The sequence below is a fragment of the Vipera ursinii genome, assembly GCF_947247035.1.
Source record: "Vipera ursinii genome assembly, chromosome: 3".
Lineage (NCBI taxonomy): Eukaryota > Metazoa > Chordata > Lepidosauria > Squamata > Viperidae > Vipera > Vipera ursinii.
Genome location: NC_139516.1, coordinates 119,445,956 through 119,468,852, shown reverse-complemented (window position 1 = coordinate 119,468,852; position 22,897 = coordinate 119,445,956). Strand labels below are relative to the sequence as shown.

At 37.7% G+C, this 22,897-nt stretch overlaps 1 protein-coding gene across 7 annotated transcripts in view; it reads left to right on the top strand.

Annotated features, from left to right (window-relative positions):
• The window catches only part of LOC310637781 (ankyrin repeat and KH domain-containing protein 1-like), a 112,884-nt gene that overhangs the window by 83,011 nt on the left and 6,976 nt on the right, over positions 1–22,897 (top strand). For 4 of the 7 annotated variants that reach the window (XM_083358324.1, XM_083358326.1, XM_083358325.1 and 1 more), the window contains exons 24-31: positions 1,689–1,805; positions 3,440–3,614; positions 4,727–5,180; positions 9,445–9,588; positions 10,063–10,173; positions 11,681–11,830; positions 11,927–13,539; positions 22,058–22,216. In XM_083358324.1, coding sequence (XP_083214450.1) covers positions 1,689–1,805; positions 3,440–3,614; positions 4,727–5,180; positions 9,445–9,588; positions 10,063–10,173; positions 11,681–11,830; positions 11,927–13,539; positions 22,058–22,216 — 2,923 coding nt within the window. Of the gene's footprint in view, positions 1–1,688; positions 1,806–3,439; positions 3,615–4,726; positions 5,181–9,444; positions 9,589–10,062; positions 10,174–11,680; positions 11,831–11,926; positions 13,540–22,057; positions 22,232–22,897 lie in introns of all 7 variants that reach the window. The other 3 variants (XM_083358323.1, XM_083358320.1, XM_083358321.1) reach the window with 1 other exon arrangement.

Below are 22,897 nucleotides of genomic sequence, written 5' to 3'. Positions count from 1 at the left end.
TCGGAAGGATGGAAGGCTGAGTCAACCTTGAGCCTGGTGGGACTCCAACCTGCACTAATTGCAGGCAGCTGGTGTTACTTAAGGAGGCATTAGCCCACTGCTCCACCAAGTTACCCCTTATCCTTCTTTTCATTAAATAAGACATACCCAATTCCTTCAACCATTCTTCATAAGTCTTAGCCTCCAGTCCCCCAATCAACCAAAACTGGATGCAATATTCCAAGTGTGGTCTTATCGATAGGTGGTATTTAGATTAAAGGTAAAGGTTCCCCCGCACATGCATTCTAGTCGTTTCTGACTCTAGGGGCCGGTGCTCATATCCGTTTCAAAGCCGAGCGCTTGTCCGAGGACGTCTCCGTGGTCATGTGGCCGGCATGACTAGACACCAAAGGCGCACGGAACGCTGTTACCTTCCCACCGTAGTGGTCCCTATTTTTCTACTTGCATTTTTTACGTGCTTTCGAACTGCTAGGTGGGCAGAAGCTGGGACGAGTAACAGGCGCTCACTCTGTTACGCGGCACTCGGGATTTGACCCGCCAAACTGCCAACCTTCTGATCGACAAGCTCAGCGTCCTAACCCACTGAGCCACCAATTAGTAAAGTAGTTTTATCACTTCAAATGATCTTGATTCTCTAGCTCTTTTATTGCAGCCTAGGACTGTGTTAGCTTTTTGGCAGCTACAATACGCTGCTGGCTCATATTTAAATGATTGTCCACTAGGACTGCCAGATCCTTCTTACAGTTAACTACTATTGAGCCAGGCACCCCCTATTCTGTGCCTATGCATTTGTTTGTTTTTTTTCCTTACCAAAGTGTAGATTTCTACTTTTCTCACAGTATGCTTGCCTCCTGTGAGGGGCTACCACAAAGAAAACGGGGTCAACCTATTTGCCAAAGCAGGACAAGAAACAGTGGATGGAAACTAATCAAAGAGAGATGTAACCTAGAACTAAAGAGAAATGTCGTAACAGTGAGAACAATTAACCAGTGGGACAACTTGCTTTCAGAAGTTGTGGATGCTCTACCACTGGGAGTTTTTAAGAAGAGATTAGACAGCCATTTGTCCACAAGCGTCTCCTGCTTGTGCAGGGATTGGTCTAGAAGACCTCCAAGGTTCCCTCTGTTGTTGTGTTCTGTCCATGTTGTTTTCTCGACAACAATACAGAATTTGTTGTTATTTTCTTTTGAGATGTTAACTTGGCCAACAGCTGTAGAATTTCCCTGTTCTACAGCTGTAGAACGTCTCCTGTACTGGTACTGATGAGACCATACCCTGTTTAAGTTTGGTAGCTGGACAACAAGATCCTGCACAAAATGGCGTGTTAATGTAATTAAATGTAATAGCAACAGAATAAAATTGCCCATAAAATAAATATCTCCACCCATTTTATACCAAACTCTGGGCAGCTCCCAATTAATAGAGAATTGTGGAGTATTGTTAACTGATTTGAATTAATTTAATTATTTCACAGTGAACTTTAGTTTCTTTACTAATGTGTGCTGGGCTTTGGTTTGTTTTGTTGTTGTTTTAATGTGAGGCCAGCATACCAACAAAAGAAAAGTAGAACCCTCAGACCAAAAATGCTATGTATTCCTAACATAGATGAAATTGTAGTGCAAGCTACTGTGAATGTATTTTGAGTACTCTGTCTTAAATTACTGCAAAACCTTTTTTTAAATGAAAAGGAACTGTTGAAAAAGTGTCACCAGTGTGTTGAAACCATTGTGAAGGCTAAGGACCAACAAGCAGCTGAAGCAAACAAGAATGCAAGCATCCTGTTGAAAGAGCTAGATTTGGAAAAGGTGAGATATACAATTACATCACCTTTCTTAAATGACATTCTGCTTACAGATAGTCCTTGAGGTATGACTGCTTGCTTAACAATGATTTGAATTAACAAAGGGCTTTGAAAAGGGTGCTTTACAGCCTGTAAAACACTTCTGATCGTCATACAACATTACACACACGCGCACGCACACACAGTGACAAACACATTCTAAGTGCTTGACAACCTTACAACGAGGTAAAAATATAATTGTATACTTTTTAAAAATACAATTTTTTTAAAAGTATACAATTGCTAATTATACAGGTTTATCTAATCACGTTTATAGAAATGCAGAAAACTGAACTAAGGTTTAATAAGATTTGTAATACATCAAAAGGCCTTTTAAAAATTCAGGATTGAAAGAAATAATATTTCTGTATTTAAAATTTAACTTGTTAACTTGAATTTTAATATTATCAGTACCTTGATGGACTTTTGTGAATGTCCAGCAATAAAAAATTAAGCTTTAATTTCTTACATTACAAAAAAAAATTAAGTGTATAATTGAAAAATTTAACTTAAACGTTTAAGCAAAACTTGACTGTCTTAGAAAAGCTGATTAAAATAAGGTAAATCTGAACCGAATCATAAACATGTACTAATAAGCCCAAGTAAATCCTGGGGCACAGTTTGATGGCTTGCACACATACCAACTTGAATTTCTGATTGTACTTGTGTTCATTCTACCGTATTTTCCGGCGTATAAGACGACTGGGCGTATAAGACGACCCCCTACATTTCCTGTTAAATTATAGGGTTTGGGCTATTTTCAGCACCCGGCGTATAAGACGACCCCTGACTTTTGAGAAGATTTTTATGGGTTAAAAAGTAGTCTTATACGCCAGAAAATACAGTACTTCAAAATGCGGACAGCCTTGTTAGCCATTATAGGCTCCAGGTTTATGTATGGAGGCTAACAGAATTTTCTCCTGCACAGCCTGAACTAGCCAGTAACAAAATCAGAATTTTCCATAGTTGCTGCTTTAAAGGGAAAATATGAATTAAAGCAGTGTCTCTCAACTCAGCAACTATAAATCTGTGGATTTTGACTTCCAAGGCCAGCGTGGGACAATGAAAATCTGTCTTTGTAATGAAAAACTAGATGTATTGTTTCCAATGAAAAAGTTTCACGTTATAAAATTGCAAGTTTCTATCACTGTTTTGTTTTATATAGATTAACATTTAATTATTAAAAGGAAGTTATTTATTTGTTTATATCCCAGCCTTAACTCCAATGAAATTGTCTTTATTAATGAAGGGGAAGTCACAGAAAAGGTCTGAGAACACCTGACATAAGAAACAGTCAGGAAGACTCAGATACAAATCTCACTTAGCCGTGAATATTTACCAAATGTTTCTAGGTCAATCGCTGTCTCTAAACCCAAAAACCTCAGTGGAAATTTGTGGGGAAAGAGAGGAATATACTTAAGCCAATACATAACTTGTAACTAGTACTTGAGAGGCTAACTACATGCAGTGTGATTTGTTGAACAAAGGGGAATAAATGAGAACAATCCCACATTCTTTGCCTGTTTGTGTTTGCATTACATTAAAAACCTTGAGAAACAATTCTTAATATCAACATGTACATTGTCAATGTTTTTATAGTCAAGAGAAGAGAGTAGAAAGCAGGCTCTTGCCGCAAAAAGAGAGAAGAGAAAAGAGAAGAGAAAGAAGAAAAAAGAAGAACAGAAGCGAAAACAGGAGGAAGACGAGGAACACAAACCAAAGGAAACACTAGAGCTGCAAGAAGATGAAGAGGAAGAGGAAAATGATGATGATGGTGAGGGACTCAATTCATACTCTTTTAAAATCACAAATGGCATTCTGATATTGACGGGCTGCACTTCCAAGCGTTTTTCCATTGTTTGGGAACCAAACATTTAGCCCTTGGTTTAAATTATGTGTTCTTAAATGTACCTATACTCCCTAAAATGTAAATGGCAAGTTCATTAGAATAGCCAATCAAGTCTTCTGCTAAATTGTCATCAGTTGTACGGTGTATATTTCTCGTATTACTTACATAACAGTTTATCCAGGTCTTTCAGATAGAGATGTTTTGCTGTCTTAAATAATTGTTTCCCTATTTGTGTGATACTGCTTTCTCAGGGTACCTGTGACCTGATAAAATTTTCATGTGATCATAGTGGCTGGAAACCACCCTAGCTTATCTTTCTATAGTATGAATACAGTGAATCCTTGCTGCAGGTTCTTCTGAAATTCTAAGGACAGAGCTGTTTTCCATTTTGGACTAAGTTTAAAAAAATAAATCCAGATAATGCTTTTTTCTCCCTGTTATGAGCTGTACCTTTTGCCCTCAATTTTCTGACTCAAATATTTATTTCTCATTTCAGGTAATATATAGCATTTTAATGGTTAGTTTCCATATTGTAAACTTTCACCTTGTTTTCAGTTTGTTACTCTATATTGGGTCTTTGATAAATATAAAACTAAGAAGCACATTTTTAAGTAACAAGTTATTTTTTTTAAAAAAATAAGTTTTATGCCTTCCATTTCCTTTTAAGGTGATATTAAAAAGTGAAGAGCCCCCCCCCCCAAATCCACTGAATTCTCAGTGGATACATCCATGTAGCTTTCTTCACAATATAGAAGTGATTTGCCATTGCCATATTTTGAAGTATTTGTTTTTTTCAAATTAGCAACCTAAATTACCACCTAAGTGTTTGTGGTGATCTCCATCCGGTTATTAACCAAGTCCAGTCTGGTTGAACTATTTCAGGATCAAGTACCAGGATCTTTAGAATCTGGTTTAAGCTAGAGAAAAATATTCCACTTTGGGCATTGTGGTACAAAACAACGCAGTCTCTATTATATTTCTAAAAATCACTGTTCTAACTAGCAAATGTCTAAACTTTTGTAATGTGCTTGTTTTAGTTGATTCAGAAATTCCTTTAGAGCCTCCAAGCGCAACTACTACAACTACTATTGGAATATCTGCAACTTCGGCTACTTTTACAAATGCTTTTGGCAAGAAGAGAGCCAATGTGATAACAACTCCGAGCACAAATAGAAAAAATAAGAAGAATAAAACGAAGGACACTCCTCAGAATGTGCAGATAATTTTGCCAGATCAGCATATAAGTCTAGCGCAGCAAAAAGCAGATAAAAACAAGATTAATGGTGAGCCAAGAGGTGGCAGCGCTGGTGGGAATAGTGATTCTGACAACTTAGACAGCACGGATTGCAATAGTGAAAGCAGCAGTGGTAAAAGCCAAGAACTGAACTTCACTATGGACACACATTCTTCAGGTGATAAGCGATATGCCTCTGTACTGCTCCCTTCTCAGGAAGATAAGACTAACCCCGCAGTTTCCAAAGTTCAAACCAGGTGAGTTATGAATCTTATCTTCCCGTCACTTTATTAATGCTGCAAAATGACTCTTTCTCTCTAACCTGCAATGCATACCAGCACCCCAACAACTTAACATTTTGAGTGCCAGAAGTGAAAGAGTTCAAACATTAGAGATCCCAAAATGTTGGTGGTGCAGTTTCACTTTGCCAATTTTTTCTGATTATAAACAACACAGAAATTATTGTTGAGTAAGACGAGATATGCCAAGTATATCTATTTTTGACTTAAAGAGGAAAATATTATAATGATGATGATGATGATAATGATAATAATTCAGCCAAGGTTTTACTTGATTCTTAGGTTTTTGCTGTCTGCTTCTTTTTCTTATATTTTGTATTGTTCCATTTCAAATCAATCTTTTCACTTGAGGAACCAATTAAGAAAAATATGTTACGTCTCTTCTAATATAAGACAGCAGTACACTTTTGTTGGATTTGCCTAGTAAGCATTACATATAATTTTTACTGCATTATGGTAATACTGAGATTCCCAAACATTCTTCATTCATAGCACCGTTAATGTCTCGCCACACTTTGTAGTTTTGTGTAATGTACAATAAATGCGAAGTAGATGTAGTCCTCGACTTACAACAGTTGATTAAGTGACTGTTCAAGTTACAACCGCACTGCAAAAAAGTGACTTATGACCATTTTCCACAATTGTACCTTTGCAACATCCCCATGGCCATGTGATCAAAATTCAGGCACTTGGCAAACCACTGGTTAATGATGGTTAGTGTGTTCCAAGGTCACGTGATTACCTTTTGCAACCTGATGAGCAAAGTCCATGGGGAAACCAGATTCACTTAACCACCATGTTACTAACTTAACTGCAGTGATTCACTTAACATCTGTAGCAAGGATGATGAAATGGAGCAGAACTCACTTAACAACTGTCTCGCTTGGCAACAAAAACTTTGGGCTCAACTGTGACCATAAGCTGAGGACTACCTTGAAATTTCTCTTGAAATTTTAAATATCCTGTGGCACCACCATGAGTTCAGTATACTTTTCTAGGATGCTGTAGTACAGTTTGGGAAACACAGTGCTTTAAAAAAAATATTAAAAGATTATAATTACAATAGTAAAAACTAATGCAATCTGAAAGAGAAAAGAGGGGGGAAAAAGTGCAAAGGAAGAGAAAAATGGAAGGAAGGACTTCCAACGTTCATCACACCTGTGTTCCATCATTTCAGTCAGTAAAAGTCCACTAAGGGTCTCCAGAAAGAAAGTATCAGACGGTTTGTAATATATTTAGTCTATTCAAGTAATGTCATAGAACTTATTTTTTACCCCTTCTCACAAGATTCATCAAACCTTTAATAAACCTCTTTTGTAAATCCAGTATAAAAGAATTATTCAGGTCATTATCTTGGTTTGTTATTTGTAATTTCTTTTTGATGTTTAAAGCATCAACCCATTTCTTTTGTATATCCAGTGAAACATCTTTTCCAATTACATTCTTGTAGCTTGTCATTTTAGATCCACTTTCAGTGTCAACTATTCTGTTTTTTCAGATAAAATTTGTTCCAATTCTGACATTTCTTCCAAAACATCTTTTGGATACATTCTGTCCATAAAAGCAAACTTTGCTATTATCATTAATTTCTGATTCTTTTTTTTTTTTTCAAAAGTATCCTTCAGTATTTCCAGTGTTAACAATATTTTGCATCATTCTGTAGTTGTTAATCAAATTTTATCTTTTTTCTCTTTTAATTAAAATCTTCGGTTGTCTCTAGTACCCAATTTTTAAAATTGTTTTATCTTTTTGATGTCTTAGAAAAAATTCAAAACAAGTTGATTCTCCTATGGGAAGGATTCTTTATAATTGATTCCTAAATCTTATTCTATATTTTATCTGGAACCTTAATCCAATTGTAACTTTCTGAAATCAACTTTTTACTAATATTTAAGCTTGTAGTTTTTTCTTTCATTCTTTCATCACCCAGTTGTCAATCCAAAGATTTCTAATAAGTCGATAAAATCAATTTCCTAATGTGATTTGAAAAGGAAGTATGCAAACCTAAGTGTCCTTTTAAAGTTGATGGCTGTGGTTTGGGCAAGATGGCTATTACCTCGTTTCCCAGTGCTCAAAAAAAACGTCTTGTCTTGTGGTGGTCTCATAAAAGCACTTCTCTTTAGTCCTTGTTGGTGATCTCCCATCCCTTCCTTCTTTGTCTAGAGAGATTCTTCACCATGCACCGGCTCCACTTTTCATGGAGTCATCCATCATTTCTTCCTCCAGAACTCCAGGAACTGCATTGTTAATAATTTTTGATGTACTAAAAAAAAAAAATCTGCAGATAACCTTTTGGTTGGTTGGTTTTACCTGATATAAAAATGCATTTCCGGTTAAAGATTTCTTGCATTCCTGTCTGAAATATATTTGCAATCAAAGCCTAAAACATTACATAAATGTAATTTGATCACAGGTCTCACCACTGTATTTGCTAGAAAAATACTTGATTACTTAAGATTCTGGGTTTTTTTGTATTTTCCTGTGAGATTCAACAATTGTGTCATATTTTCTACAGTTTTAAGAGCTGTAGAATATTAATACCACTTTTAAAAAGCCTGCTGTGTGTTGCTAAAGAATCTGGGAGAAAGTACCGCCGGTATCTTTACAAAATTTAGAGTCCTTCACGCTCTTCATCTTAGATCAATGTTCTGATGGCCTTATTTGGGGTGCGTGTCTGGGCTGCAGAAATCCAAACAATCATTGAATGGCAGCAAAGAGAAGTAGAAAGCTCTTAAAAAAATTTTCCATCTAATGGTAGCCTGGGATTTTATAATCCGTATATAGGAGTAAAATAGCATTTGGCAATCTGATTCTTGCCTCTTTGTGCTCCGCCTGATACCTGTTTGAAAAGACTAGGTGAAAATCCATCACCTTGTATTCTCACGAGACTACCTCATGCATTAACCCAAGTGGGCATTTTCGGTCTCAGTAATCCTTTATATTCCCTTAATGTAAATATTTCAGATCGCCTACACAAAGGGACCATTGAACTCTTAATGGAAAATTGCTTGGCAGAATTTTTTCTTTTAGATACTTCAGAATCCCTCCAAAGATCTTATTTTTCAGCCAACACTGAATTTCTATAAAACAAGCTATACTGAAAACCTTGCAGGCATGGCCATTTGCAAAATTTTGAAGAGGGGTAAAAGCTACAGCGTAAGGTGTCTTATTATATTACAATTTTTATATTGTATTAAGGAGAGGTATCTTACAGTTTTCCCCTATGGCATATATTTGATAATGATTTTGACATATTATTCAAAAATGCTTTAGTGATTTGCTCAGTATTAATCATCTGGCCTATCCGTGGGTGTCACTGGTTGATGCTTAAGCAAATTGAATTGATAGCTACTTAATCTAGTTAAAATTGTACTGTCAAAGTCTCATTTTTGAGAGCAGTCTTATTATATTACAATCTGCTTAGTATGTCAGTATTTGTGTACTGATATGTTTTTCTGTTTGAAGATTATTTTTACTTTTCCTTTAGGACAGGTGATGGTCTTGGTATTCTTGAAAAGTTACCATTCTTTTAAAAAAAATATCTTTGAAATTTGGCTGTGCAACAGTTGTTCATGTTGCATCTGAATGCCTTCGTGCAAGTCACATTGAATGTTCATCTTCATCTTCATGAATAGATTTGCTATTGCTTTCTTATTTCCCATCGGTAAATTGTACAAAGCGTAATAATGGTGATTGCGTTTGCCGTGTTTCCCCAAAAATCTCTGTTGCTAAGTGAAACATTAATTAAGTCAGTTTGCCCCATTTTATGACCTTTCTTGCCACGGTTGTTAAGTGAATCACTGCAGTTATTAAGTTAGTTACACAGTTGTTACATGAATCTGGCATCCCCATTGATTTTGTTTGTCGGAAGGTCACAAAAGATGATGACGCGTCCCTGGGACCCTGCAGCTGTCATAAATATGAGTCAGTTGCCAAGTATCTTAAATTTGATCATGTGACCATGGGGGATGCTGCAACGGTTGTGTAAAAAACTGTTAAGTCGCGTTTTTCAATGCTGTTGCAGCTTCGAACAGTCACTAAATGAACTGTTGTAAGTTGAGGACTACCTGTACAATGGTGCTGTTCACCGGAGAGGTAATCTCTCTGCACAAATGATCATTTGAAGAAGGAAGGTAAAAGTAAACAATTCTATGGCACATCAACAGAAGTTTTCCAGGCTTTAGTTACAAATAGTTAATTACTGCATTATCTTTATGTTTAGAGTTGAAGGAGAAGCTAACTCAAGCTTAGCAACAAATTATAAATCGGTATCCTTGCCTCTGACATCTCCAAATATAAAGCTGAATCTGACCAGTCCAAAAAGAGGCCAAAAGAGAGAAGAAGGATGGAAAGAAGTAGTAAGAAGGTAGGTTTTCAGCTTCATGAAGTGCAAGTCTTATGCGAGTATGTCGTTTCATGTTGGTTTCATATTTCATAAGTTTGTCCTGCTTGTGGATAAATGTAAAATATATGCTTAGAAGTGTAAATGCAAGCACTTCTATATTGCTTCTGGCTAGCCAGGTATTCCTAAAAGGTACAATTCAGTTGCATCCTGGGAGCAGTGAATTCTGTGTAAGAAGAACCTTACTTTTCTAATGAAGGTTGCTGAGAAGATGATGCTGTGGCTTTGAAGAATTTTGGGAGGAACTGGGCCCTTTTTTGGATCTGGCTTGCTGCCTCTTATTTTCCCCACATCAACAACCCTGCGAGGTTCATATAGTGACTGGCCCAAAATCATCCAGCTGGCTGTCATGCCTGTATCTGGGTTTTCTGATTAAAAGCTGTAGCTTGTTTCTTTGTTGCCTGTGAAACTGCATTTTTTTTCCCCATTACTTGACAGGCAAGTGGGCAGAGTTTTGAAAGATACATCACCTAGCAACCCTCTACAGTCAACTCCAGTTGAACAATTTCAGTTGCAAAGGGGAGGACGCTGCTGTTCAGGAGCAAAAAGGTATACTGGAGCACACTCAATTTAAAATTGTGTATTGGAGTGAAGAATAAGTAAAAGCAAAGTTCTGATCGAACATTTTAGAGCTGTTTAGAGCCCTAGCAATTATTGCAGTGAGGAACGTGAAGAGACTGATATCATATTTTCATATCCTTCTATGAAAATTAAGGAGAGTAAGAATTTGTGATGCATATGAGGAATAATTGGGGATTTTAATTTTTATAACTGATGGAAGCTTTTAATGTCATTTTTTTAAAAAAAATTGAAATGAGTAAATAATTAGAGGAAAATATCATTTTGACAAATGAGTGGAAGTAATACGAATGCTTTTTAGTTTTGAAAGCGAAATTTAAAAATTCCTGCTGCTGGCAGTGTGATCAATAGGTAAATAAGTAATTAAAATTATTTGTAGCATTGTAATTGTGCAAATAATTCTCTGAGGTATATCTAAAATAATTTGCAGTTTCAAAATGTGTGTTTCCAGTTTGGTAATAAACCTTGATACCTGTCAGAAACTTCAGAGAATAAGAAGAACCTTGATCTAGAAGAGGGGTAGGCAACCTTGGCTCTTTTATGAGTCGTGGACTTCAACTCCCAGAATTCCTGGCTCAGGAATTCTGGGAATTGAAGTCCACAAGTCATAAAAGAGCCAAGGTTGCCAACCCCTGATCTAGAATATAGAGGCAAAATTAGCGTTTGACAGTCTCTTAGAATTTTTGAATCACAAGGTTTAGGCTATGAAGTCTAACCAACATCAGTATCATAATATAGACTAAACCATCCCAGATGAGAATCTATCCTGCCCCTTCCATATTAATCCTGAACACATCCAATAACAAGGAGCCTATTTTCTCTTTAGATAACTAGTTCCATGTTGGATTCACTCTTATTATTAGAAGGAGTTATCTAGCATTCACTCCAAATTTACCTTCCTATAGTTTTGAAATATTTATTGATATGATAAGTTACAGGCATTAAGGACCAAGCTGTGGTATTCTCTTACTTGAAGAGTGCTATAAAATTCCTCTTCATTTGTATTTTTGCAGCCTCTTGGCTTCCAGTCCCTTGATCACTGTTCTTGTCCTATGTAATCATATTAAGAAGCAGTCACTGTATGTAAATATTTCACAGCTGTATGGCTTTCAAATTATATGGCACATCACTATTAGATTTGGTTTAAACCTACAGTGATTCCTGGCTGGGAATAAAGGAAGAGAAGTGACATGAGCTACTCATCTAAAATTCAGTACTTTAAGTACGAGTTAACTTTGGTAGTAATCACTAAAAAAGATCAAATTAACTGAAGATTCGTTTCAAAATACCTTTGATAGTAATTATTAAATAAAAAGGGCAGTGCTTGTGAGTTTTGTTCTGTAAGTTTAATAGATTGAAAAGTTCAACAGATTGTCCACCCCTCCCCCATTATGCATTTATCTATAGTGCAGAATTTATTTAAATTTGTTAATAATAAAGCCTGCCAACAAACATAATTGCAAACTTTAATGTTTAGGTCAAAGAAGCTGTCTGTTCCGGCATCAGTTGTATCTCGAATAATGGGAAGAGGTGGGTGCAATATCACAGCAATTCAGGATGTTACCGGTGCTCACATTGATGTGGACAAGCAAAAGGATAAAAACGGAGAAAGAATGATCACCATAAGGTAGAGTTCATAAGATTTTGCTTTGATTTTCAGTTGGATTAAGTCGTACCAAACAAGAATTGTGTTTTACAAATGACATGGCTTTCTCTGTTTCAGGGGTGGAACAGAATCAACGAGATACGCAGTACAACTTATTAATGCCCTTATTCAAGATCCTGCTAAGGAACTGGAAGATTTAATTCCTAAGACTCATATAAGAACACCTGTTTCCAGTACTAAATCAATCCATACTAATTTTTCATCTGGCGTCAGTACTGCTTCAGCTCCAAACAAAAACTCGTTTTCTATTGGAGCTTCATCTCTTGTCACGTCTCAGTCATCCACACTATCCACTTTCCAGTCTGCTAACAAACTAAGCAAAAATGTCCCAGCAAATGTGCGTTCTTCATTTCCTGTCTCTTTACCTTTAGCTTATTCCCATCCTCACTTTGCTTTATTGGCTGCTCAAACTATGCAACAAATTCGACACCCTCGTTTGCCGATGGCCCAGTTTGGAGGAACGTTTTCCACCTCTGCAAATACCTGGGGACCATTCCCCGTGAGACCAGTCAACCCGGGCAGCACAAACAGCTCTCCAAAGCATAACAGTTCAAATCGCATGGGTAACCAGAATGGTAGTATTTTGCAGTCTGAATCTACGGTTTTAGCTTCTAGCAGTCCTGGCGGCGTCTCTTCAGCAGTTCCATCCTCTCAGCCACTTTGTGTGACAAACAATCGGACTCCGTCGTCGGTCAGGAAGCAGCTGTTCGCTTGCATTCCTAAAACGAGTACCATGACGACGGCAATCTCAACTGTGACGACAACATGTAGCACACTGCCTTCAACCTCTCCTGCACATGAAAATACTGGGAACGTTCCCGCTACATTTTTACTCACTAATGCTCCACAGGCACAGCAATCTGCACTTAAAACAGATGCTATTCCTCCTGTTTCCGTACCCAAAGAAAAGGCATCAGCGCCAGAACAATCTGTTGGCATCGCGTGTGTGTCGTCGTCGGTTGCTACTAGCAGCAGTATCATCTCTTGCAACAGCCCAGGAGTCCTAGAGTCCTGCACCTCCAGCAGTCCTGCACCTCCAGATAACGTCCCGAATGAAACACTGCCAGCTAATATGCCTGAATTAAGCCCTCCCATAACTATGCCTTTTTCTTCGAGTTCAGAATCTGCTCCATTAACTCTATCGTCGCCTAGATCGGTTGCTTCGGAAAATCAGGACAATGGTAGCTTACCTCAGTTGGCTGTACCGGCACCAAGAGTTTCTCACCGAATGCAGCCTAGAGGTTCTTTTTATTCAATGGTACCAAATGCGAATCTCCATCAAGAAGCCCAGTCTGTTTTTGTGACAAACGCCGTACCTTTAGCACCGTCTCAAGGTCCATCTACCACCGTTCACTTGTCGTCGCCCATGAACATTATGAACGGTTCTCAGATGCATATTAATCCATCAAACAAACCTTTGCCTCCTACCTTTGGGCCAGCAACACTCTTTAATCACTTTAGCAGTCTTTTTGAGAGTAACCAGATGCCAGCTAACCAAGGATGGGGAGATTGCCCACTGTCCACACGAGCAGCAGATCAATCTTTCACGGTCCAGTCTACTTTCTTGAGTAACTCTGTATTGGGGCACATGGAAAGCGTACATCCCGATAACTCTAAGGCTCCAGGGTTCCGACCACCTCCTCAGAGGGTTTCAACAAGTCCTGTTGTAGGTAAGTTGCTACGTTTCCCTGTGAAAAAGAGGAGAGGAGAGTTTGTGGGTCTGTGCGGTGTAACTGAAACCATTTGCAGAAAATGTATCGCTTATCCTGAGCCAAAGAAATAGGGAAGGCATTATGCTGGATCTTTAGCTATTTCCATTTGGTTGATGTCATTTAAGGTGATTTAATTTAATTAAAAGGGGGTGGGAATTAAGTTGAAATGTTAATAGTCAAATCAGCCCAGGAATTGCTGAAAATTTTGACTTGTTTCAGAAATTACTTAAAACTTTTTAGATTTGTATCTAACTTTGCTATTTGCCTCTTCAGTCCGATTTTCATTTTCTGTTTACATGTTATGTTGTTATTGTTAACAGTGCTGCAAACTAGAGCTGTCCAGCTGTTGAATAATTATCCGTATATTCCTAGGAAACAGCCCTCAGTGGTTGCAGTAATTATTTCAGTCCAGCTTGTCTAGCATGGGGAAGGGTGCTGTGAGGCTGATTTCCTTTTTAAAAAGTTTCAGAATGGAAAAACAAAGGGGGAAGGATACAAATCTGTTGAACGATTGCTGGAAAACGTACACATCATGGTCATCTGAGACCTGGAAGAAAATGTTGCTGCACACAGAGTGCTTTCATTCACTTCACCGATCCTTCAGCCATACTCTACCTGAACTACATTCTTCTGCTTGGTTTTTCATATTTTACACACACGTTCTCTCAGTTGTTAACAGTCCCCTTGCAGAGAAGAATTATCATTCTTGCTAGTTGCACTGGAAATGGAAGCATGTGCCCTTGAAGTATTCTTTAGAACTGTATCCCTAGCAATCACAGTACTTTTTGACTCTGAAAATTAGTGTCTGCACTTCCTAAAAGTATAGTATAATGTTTTTTTTTGTCCAGCCCCCTGCTCAAGCAGGAGAACCTATGCCATCTCAGACTGTCTAGTCTTGTCTTAAAAATCTCCAGTGATGGAGCGCCCATGATTTCTGCAGCAAGCTGTTCCACTGATTAATTTTGCTCACTGTCAGGAAGTTTCTCCTTAATTCCAGGTTGCTCCTCTCTTTGATCAGTTTCCAACCATTATTTCTCGTCCTTCCCTCTGGTGCTCTGGTGAATAATGTGACCACCTCTTCCTAGTGGCAGCCCCTTACATACTGGAATTTTACTATCACGTCTCCCCTATTTCTTCTTTTCTTTAGACTAGCGAAACCCAAGTTTTGTAGCTGCTCTTTGTATGTTTTAGTCTCGAGGCCTTTGATCATCTTCGTTGCTCTTCTCTGTACTTTTTCCAAACTCTCAACATCTTTTTTGTGATATGGTGACCAAAATTGGCTGCAGTATTCCAGGTGTAGTCTTACTGGGGTTTTATAAAGCGGTAAGAATACTTTGCATGTTCTTGATTCTATGCCTCTGTTTATACAACCCAGGATTGTATTAGCTTTTTTGGTTGCTGCTGCACATTGCTGGCTCATAGTAAAGTGATTGTCCACTAGGACTCCAAGGTCCCTTTCGCAGTTGCTGTTTTTAGGCCAGATCTCGCCTAATCTGTACTTGTACCTTTGATGTTTCCTGCCTCAATGTAAAACTGCTTTTCCCCACATTGAAACTCATTTTGTTGGATAGGGCCCATTGTTCAAGTTTGTCAAGATCTTTTTGAATTCTGAGTTTGTCTTCTGGGGTGTTGGCTACTCCTGTCAGTTTGGTGTCATCTGCAAATCTAATGAGTTCCCCCCTTCAGTTTCATGATCTAAGTCATTGATGAAGATATTGAAGAGTACTGGGCCTAAGATGGAGCCTTGTGGTACCCCACTGCTTACTTCTCTCCATGTGGATGTAGTACCATTGAGGATTACTTGTTGAGTAGTCAGCCAGCTCCAAATCCATCTGGTGGTGGTGATATCTATTTCACCTTTTTCTAGCTTACCAAGGAGTAGGTTGTGGTCTACTTTATCAAATTCCTTACTGAAATCAAGTATACTACGTCCACTGCATTTCGCTGATCTATTAGTTTAGTCACTTTATCAAAGAATGAAATAAAGTTGGTTTGACATGATCTGTTTTTAACAAACCCGTACTGGCTACTATTTATGACTTTGTTTGCTTCTACTTGTTTTTGGTCTTTTTCCCATGGAATAATAATAATAATAATAATAATAATAATAATAATAATAATAATAATAATAATAATAATAATAATAATAAAAGTTGTAAGGGACCTTGGTGGTCATCTAGTCCAACCCCCTGCTCAGGCAGGAAACCCTATACCATTTCGGACAAATGGCTGTCCAGTCTCTTCTTAAAAACTTCCACTGTTGGAGCATTCACTGCTTCTGGAGGCAGGTTGTTCCACTGGATTTGTACATTCTGCACCTGCTTGCAAACCTAACCTACATAGTTACCAATGAATGAATAAACAAACGCTTAATAGCAGTTTAAAAGATTTGTCTATTATCAAGTTCAAGACTACAAAAACATTTCACGGAATAGTTGTGTGATTCTTGGAGCACGTAAAGTGGACACACACACCTGTTAAAATGTCAAGTTTTGAGATGTTAAAATATCAGACCAAGATAAATCAAGAGTTTTTTCCACCTTTAATAAAATTTATAAGCTGTACAGTTCAATTGAAAACAATCTGAGATTCTTAAAGGGGAAAAATAAAAAACTTTCAATAACATGGTTGCATACATTTGCACACCCTCTTATAAGTAGGAATGTGGCTATGTTCAAAATTGACTAATCACATTCAAACTGATGTTAAATAGTAGTCAGTGTATACCTGCTATCATTTAAAGTGACTGATCAAGCCCATATAAAGTTCAGCTGTTCTAGTAGGATTTTTCTGATATTTACTCAGTTGCTTCTTGCAGCAAAAATTGTGGTGTGCAAAGAGCTTACAAAACATTCAAAGGGACCTCATTGTTGGAAGATATCAGTCAGGAGAAAGGTGTAAATAATTTCCAAGTATCGGATATAGTATGGAACAGAGTGGGGGGAAAAACAGCGATCAACAAGTAGAGAAGATATAGCACATTACCAAGAATTGGATGACCCTCCAAAACTGATGAAAACACAAGAATAAAAATGGTTCAAGAGGTTTCCAAGAGACCTACAGCAACAAAAGGAGCTGCCAGAAATTCTGGCAAGTACTGGTTGCGTACTATATGTGATAATCTCCCGTATTCTTCTTAAAGCGAGGAAAAAAATTATTTGATCCTCTGCTGATTTTGTACGTTTGCCCACTGACAAAGAAATGATCAGGCTATAATTGTAACGGTATGTTTATTTTAACAGTGAGAGACAGAATAATAACAACAACAAAAATCCAGACATGCATTTCAAAAAGGTTATAAATTGATTTGCATTTTAATGAGTGAAATAAGTATTTTACCCCTTCGCAAAACATGACTTACTACTTGGTGGCAATATCCTTGTTGTCAATCACAGAGGTCAGACATTTCTTGTATTTGGCCACCAGGTTCGCACACATCTCAGGAGGGATTTTGTCCCACTCCTCTTTGCAGATCCTCTCCAAGTAGGTTTTGAGGCTGACGTTTGGCAGCTCAAACCTTCAACTCCCTCTGGGGGATCTTGTGGGTGCTGCAGGATTTCAGTCTTTCACAATGTAGTGAAGAGTTGTCCAAAGATGTCAGGGACAAGATTGTAGACCTACACAAGGCTGGAGTGGGCTATAAGACTATCTATCGCCAAGCAGCTTGGTGAGAAGGTGCCAACAGTTGGTGCGATTATTTGCAAATGGAAGAAACACAAAATAACTGTCAATCTCCCTCAATCTGGGGCTCCATGCAAGATCTCACCTCTTGGAGTTTCAGTGATCATAGAACTTTGAGGAATCAGTCCAGAACTACACAGGAGGATCTTGTCAGTGATCTCAAGGCAGCTGGAACCATAGCCACCAAGGAAACAATTGGTAACACGCTACACCGTACTAAGTAATGTTTCGCAAAGGGGTCAAATATTTATTTCACTCATTCAAATGCAAATCAATTTATAGCTTTTTAAAATGCGTTTTTCTGGTGTGTGTTTTTTCTGTCTCTCACTGTTAAAATAAAGCTACCATTACAATTATAAACTGATCCTTTCTTTGTCAGTGGGCAAATGTACAAAATCAGCAGGGGATCAAGTAATTTTCTCCCTCACTGTATATATTGAATTTTATTTTATTTATTTATTTATTTTATTTTTATTACATTTATATCCCGCCCTTCTCCGAAGACTCTAGATAGGACACCACCAGAGTTTGGCAAATCTGAAGCAATGTGTATAAGTTTTTCAAGAAAGTCAGGAAACACTAAGATTCCCACATCTGTTTTTTTTCTAGGCAATTAATTATGCCTAGTAGTCCTGTCTTATTGACAAATAGCCACCAGTGGTTAATACTGCTTTTATATTTAGGGAAATGGCAACTATAGCTGCCTTCCAAGGTGATTTTCCTTTTTAAGACATTTAGGGAGTCCTTTCTTGGTTCCAAAATGTGGTGTTGAGTTTCACAGGCGGTATTCTTCCAAGATCAGCTTCAAGAAACTTGTGGAGAGTTTCTGCCATGGTCATACATCTACAGATAGGACATTTGGGAGTTGTCCTGGATTTTTTTTTCTATGAGCCCATCTACTCTTTTTTAACTTTAGCCAGCTATCTTCAAACTCCCTATGTAGTCATATTTTGAGATATCATTTTTAGAACATTTGACAGTGGAGTTGAGGGATTGTCATGCTTTTCCAGTCTGATTATGGGGAGGCAGGATGGTTCCTCCCACTGAAGAGGCAGTTGTGGACCACGCCTACTCCTTCCAGGAGAAGATGCCCAAAATGGGAAATGCCCTTTGTGAGACTCAGAAAATAGAATTTCACAGTGAGTCCAAATGTCTGTTTGTTTTTTATCCTTCAGTGACTACAGAGTGGTAGTGATATATCACTGAAGGTATGGTCCAATAGATTGCTACTTTTTTAATGAGTGTGCAGGTTTGCTTTAAAGTGGGAATTGGATGTTTTAAATCTTGAAGAAACTTACCATATATTTTACCACACTGTCATCAAAAAAAGAAAATAAAATTAGTTTTCTAAGTACTTTCATAGGAGAATCATATTGGTCTACGGCAGGGGTGTCAAACTCAATTTCATTGAGGGCCGCATCAGCATTGCGGTTGCCCTCAAGGGGCCAGGTGGGTGTGGCCAGGGTGGGCATGGCCTACTGGGTGGGCGTGGCTAGAGTGCGTATGGCCTACTGGGTGGGCGTGGCCAGCTCTACATCGTTCGCATCAAGGGTGCCTATGGGGGCCTGGGCAGGAGTGGGACAGATCTGAGGGTCTCTGGCAGGAGGAGGGTCTCTGGGCCAGAGCCAAGGTAGTGGGGGCCGTTCCCTCACTGTTTCCAGGATGGCTTCGCAGGCCGCATGAAACCACTTCACGGGCCGGATCCGGCCCCTGGGCCTTGTGTTTGACATGTCTGGTCTACGGTGACCAGGAAGAGTCTGGTAGCGCCTTTTCTAACTGACAAGTTTATTGAAAGGCCTTCATGAGCTTAAATTAATAAGATTTGATAGTTGGAAAAGAGGTCACCAGATTATGTCATACTACATGCAGTCATATTATGTATTCTAGTAAACACAGAGTTAGGATTGCCCTGGATGAGCCGAGGCTGCAGGAAGCCCTCAGAAATTTTGATGAAATGTCAAGAAAACCACTAAATGCAAATAGGAAATTTTCAGAAAGGAAGAATAACCAATCACTGATGTCAGGAAAAAGTCCAATAATCCTTTAAAATGGACATATAAAGCAATTACTATATATTCTTGAAATTCTGGCAAAAAATAATGATGTAAAGATCTGGGAATCAGTAATGACTTGATCATTATAAAATGACTTGACAGTAATGACTTGATCATTATAAAAATAGGCAAATCTTGAATCTCTACAAGCAGACAAAACTTGCCCTCCATTTTCAAAATTATTATAGATGCGTGAAAATCGTCTATGGATCTATGTTATTCCAAAGTTTTTTTTGACAGTTACAGTATGTCTGGACCATGAAAGTTGCATTCCTTATTTCTGAAGTGAAACACATTTTAGAGTTTTCAATTTATTTATTCTACAGACTGCTAAGTTATTTTAGCCTGTGATAACCACTGTTTGTTTGGTATGAGGTGTTTTTGGTGATAGTAATCAATTTGCTAAATCAGTGAACCCTGTGCTCGATCCACTTTTTCACTCTTATCATCAAGACTCAGAACTGAATTTTCTTTCCAGAAACTGGATTCCTCTTGCATACTATCCAAGAAATTATCCTCATATTATATAGATGACGTACAGCAAAAGCTTTACCACTTAAATGTTTATCATATCCTTTTTAGTCAGATCAAATCTTTTTGCACGTCATAACATTTTTATCAAGTTTTTTTCCCACACTAGAAAACTAATTTCTACTTATTTTTTCCCCTTTGATTATGGACACAAAACAGTAGGTTATCTTCTGGTGCATTAGTTCCTTCTGTCTATGCTTAAGGGCCATTCAAGGGCAGCTATTATACGTGCTGCCTTTGCCAAAGGTGTATCTCCATAATACATCTGCCAGGCAGCTCTATGGACTTTTCCACTTTTTTTCTTTATCACTATACTATAGCTGTCCGTACAAGAACTACTGTTTCCTTTCATAAAGACCTTTGTTCTTGATCTTGTTATATATTCCCTTACGTAAGCTTGCTATCCTCGGATCTGTGATCCTCAGAGATCATGAAAAATAATCGCAAGTTATTTTTTCAATAATTCTGGTTCTTCAACCAGTCTGTGCGTTCTCACAAACCTTGTTGCAGTGGTCAATTTGTTATCTTTATCCCACCATATCAGTATTAGGTAAAGGTAAAGGTTCCCCCGCACACGCGTGCTAGTCGTTTCCAACTCTAGGGGCCGATGCTCATCTGTGTTTCAAAGCCGAAGAGCCAGCGCTTGTCCGAGGACGTCTCCGTGGTCATGTGGCCGGCATAACTAGATGCCAAAGGCGCACGGAATGCTGTTACCTTCCCACCGTAGTGGTCCCTATTTTTCTACTTGCATTTTTACGTGCTTTCGAACTGCTAGGTTGGCAGAAGCTGGGACGAGTAACAGGCGCTCGCTCTGTTACGCAGCACTCGGGATTCGACCCGCTAAACTGCCGACCATCTGGTCGACAAGCTCAGCGTCCTAACCCACTGAGCCACCGTGTCCCTATATATCAGTATTAGAACTGAAATAATTGCTATCCCATAGGATATCCTGCCAGAATCTTAAAACATTCCTCACTATTGGTATGTGCAGCCAAAAAACCTTATATAAACTCATGTTATTTTAGTGGCACAAACTAACCCTTGAGAAAGGACAACAAGAAAACAGGGATTAATGCGTACATCATATCAAAAACTTTGTAGAAAGTTCTCATGATTTCATTCCCTTTCTTTTTGAATCACAGTGAGTACTTCTATAATGCTCACATAATGAAGTGAACATATTCATGTATGAATCAAAGTAAAGACGGCTTATGTACATAACATTCCCCAACTAAGTTTGATGTAACTCATATAAAGTAAAATTGCAGAATTCAAAATCTTTCTAACATTCGTCTTGTGCTCATTTGCAGGTCATAAATTAAAAAGAACAAATAGCAAACTGTGCTGAAAATTAGCCGTTTAGAGATTGTTTCTGGTTTAATATGCAAGCAAAATATATTAATCACATATTTATTATATTTAGCCCGTTCAGGGACAAGAAGGTGTCCTTTTTGAGGTTAATCCCCCTTTCCCAAAGGGCAAACAATAATGACACATTCCTTGCATTATGTCAAAGCTCACTAGATTACTTTTAGTGATCCTTTGTGAGATTGGAAGTTGAGTTGCAGCCCCTAGCTTCTAATCTAAGATAATGTCTGCTGTACCACAGCTAGAAATGTAATTTTGAGTTGATCTTTCTCCATATGCAGTCTGTAAGATTATTATTTCTGTTAACTTATTAATATATAGACTGAAGAATGTGAATGTTTGCATCAAAGTATTTGCAGTTAGATCTGGCTAATATTGCTGTCTCGCTACGAAGATTAATTTTAAATTGTAAGTTGCATATATCTGTGTTTTCTCAAGATCAATGGTTTTTTTAGATTTTTTACTACAAACTTGATAATGCCAGGGGTTTGTGGTTTTTTTTGTATCTTAACTTGCCATGTACAGTTTTCTGTTATATACATATATTTCCTTTTCTATCTTAATTGTAGCTACGAGGGATATAGTATTTTGGTAATAAACGATTCAGAGCAGGATGCTTCTTAATGATCTTTCTAAAAGCTCTTTAAATAATTAAATTTCAGTGAGAGAGAGATTAAATTTATATGCCACCCATCTCATTCTCTCAATATTTGTTTTGTGTTCTCTGGATATATATTTTTTCCTGAACTTCATGTAAGTTATACAACAGATAACGTATTCTTGTTCCCTGGATTTATTTTCTCAGATATACTTGAACTAATTTTAGATTTTTCCTTCTCTAGATCCATCCAGCAGTTCCTCAGGCTCCTCTTCAACACCTATGGCAGGTTTTTCTGCAAACATTCAAGGAGCACGAGTTTATCTTCAAGGACCTGTTGGGACTCCCAGTTTTAACAGGCAACATTTTTCTCCCCATCCTTGGACAAGTGCTACAAATTCATGTAGGAGCTTTAACGGTTTGTCTAATTCAGCCTACGAGCCTGTTCATATAGCCTCTTTGCTTATTATATGGTTTAGTTTGACTGATGCGGGAAACTGGCAGCTAAAAGAGAGAAGTCTACTAAATAGAATTAAACTGTTATCCTTAAATCTGAACACTGCGTGACAATGAAGGACTAAGATGAAGGATAGTTTCAGTTTTTCCCCTTAGTATTTTCTGCCATGTACAATTTGAAGTACTAAACCGTTCTGTGCAGTAAAATAAGGGATGGTGAATTAGTTTTCTCATACCGGTTACTCCAGTAGTAACGATAAATTTGAAGGAAAAATCCATAGAATTGCACATCACTTTTAGTTTTTAAAAGCTTTAATTATCCTGCAAAAAGAAAAAGAATAAGTAAATATACCCTTTATTCTTTCAAAGCAATATTTGAATAACATAAGTCCTTTATTCAGATATTGTCTTTGAAAAAATAAAGGATATGTTTACTTAAATTGTCCTTTTTGCAAGATAGTTAAAACTTTAACAATTAAAAGCGAGGTGCAATTCTATGGATTTTTCCTTCAAATTTATAAGTTTACTACTGAAGCAAACTACAGTGAACTGAACCTCAAGTATCAGCACTCTGCAAATATTCTTGTCACTGAAGAACTGTATAATCAGAGATATAATAATTGGTGAA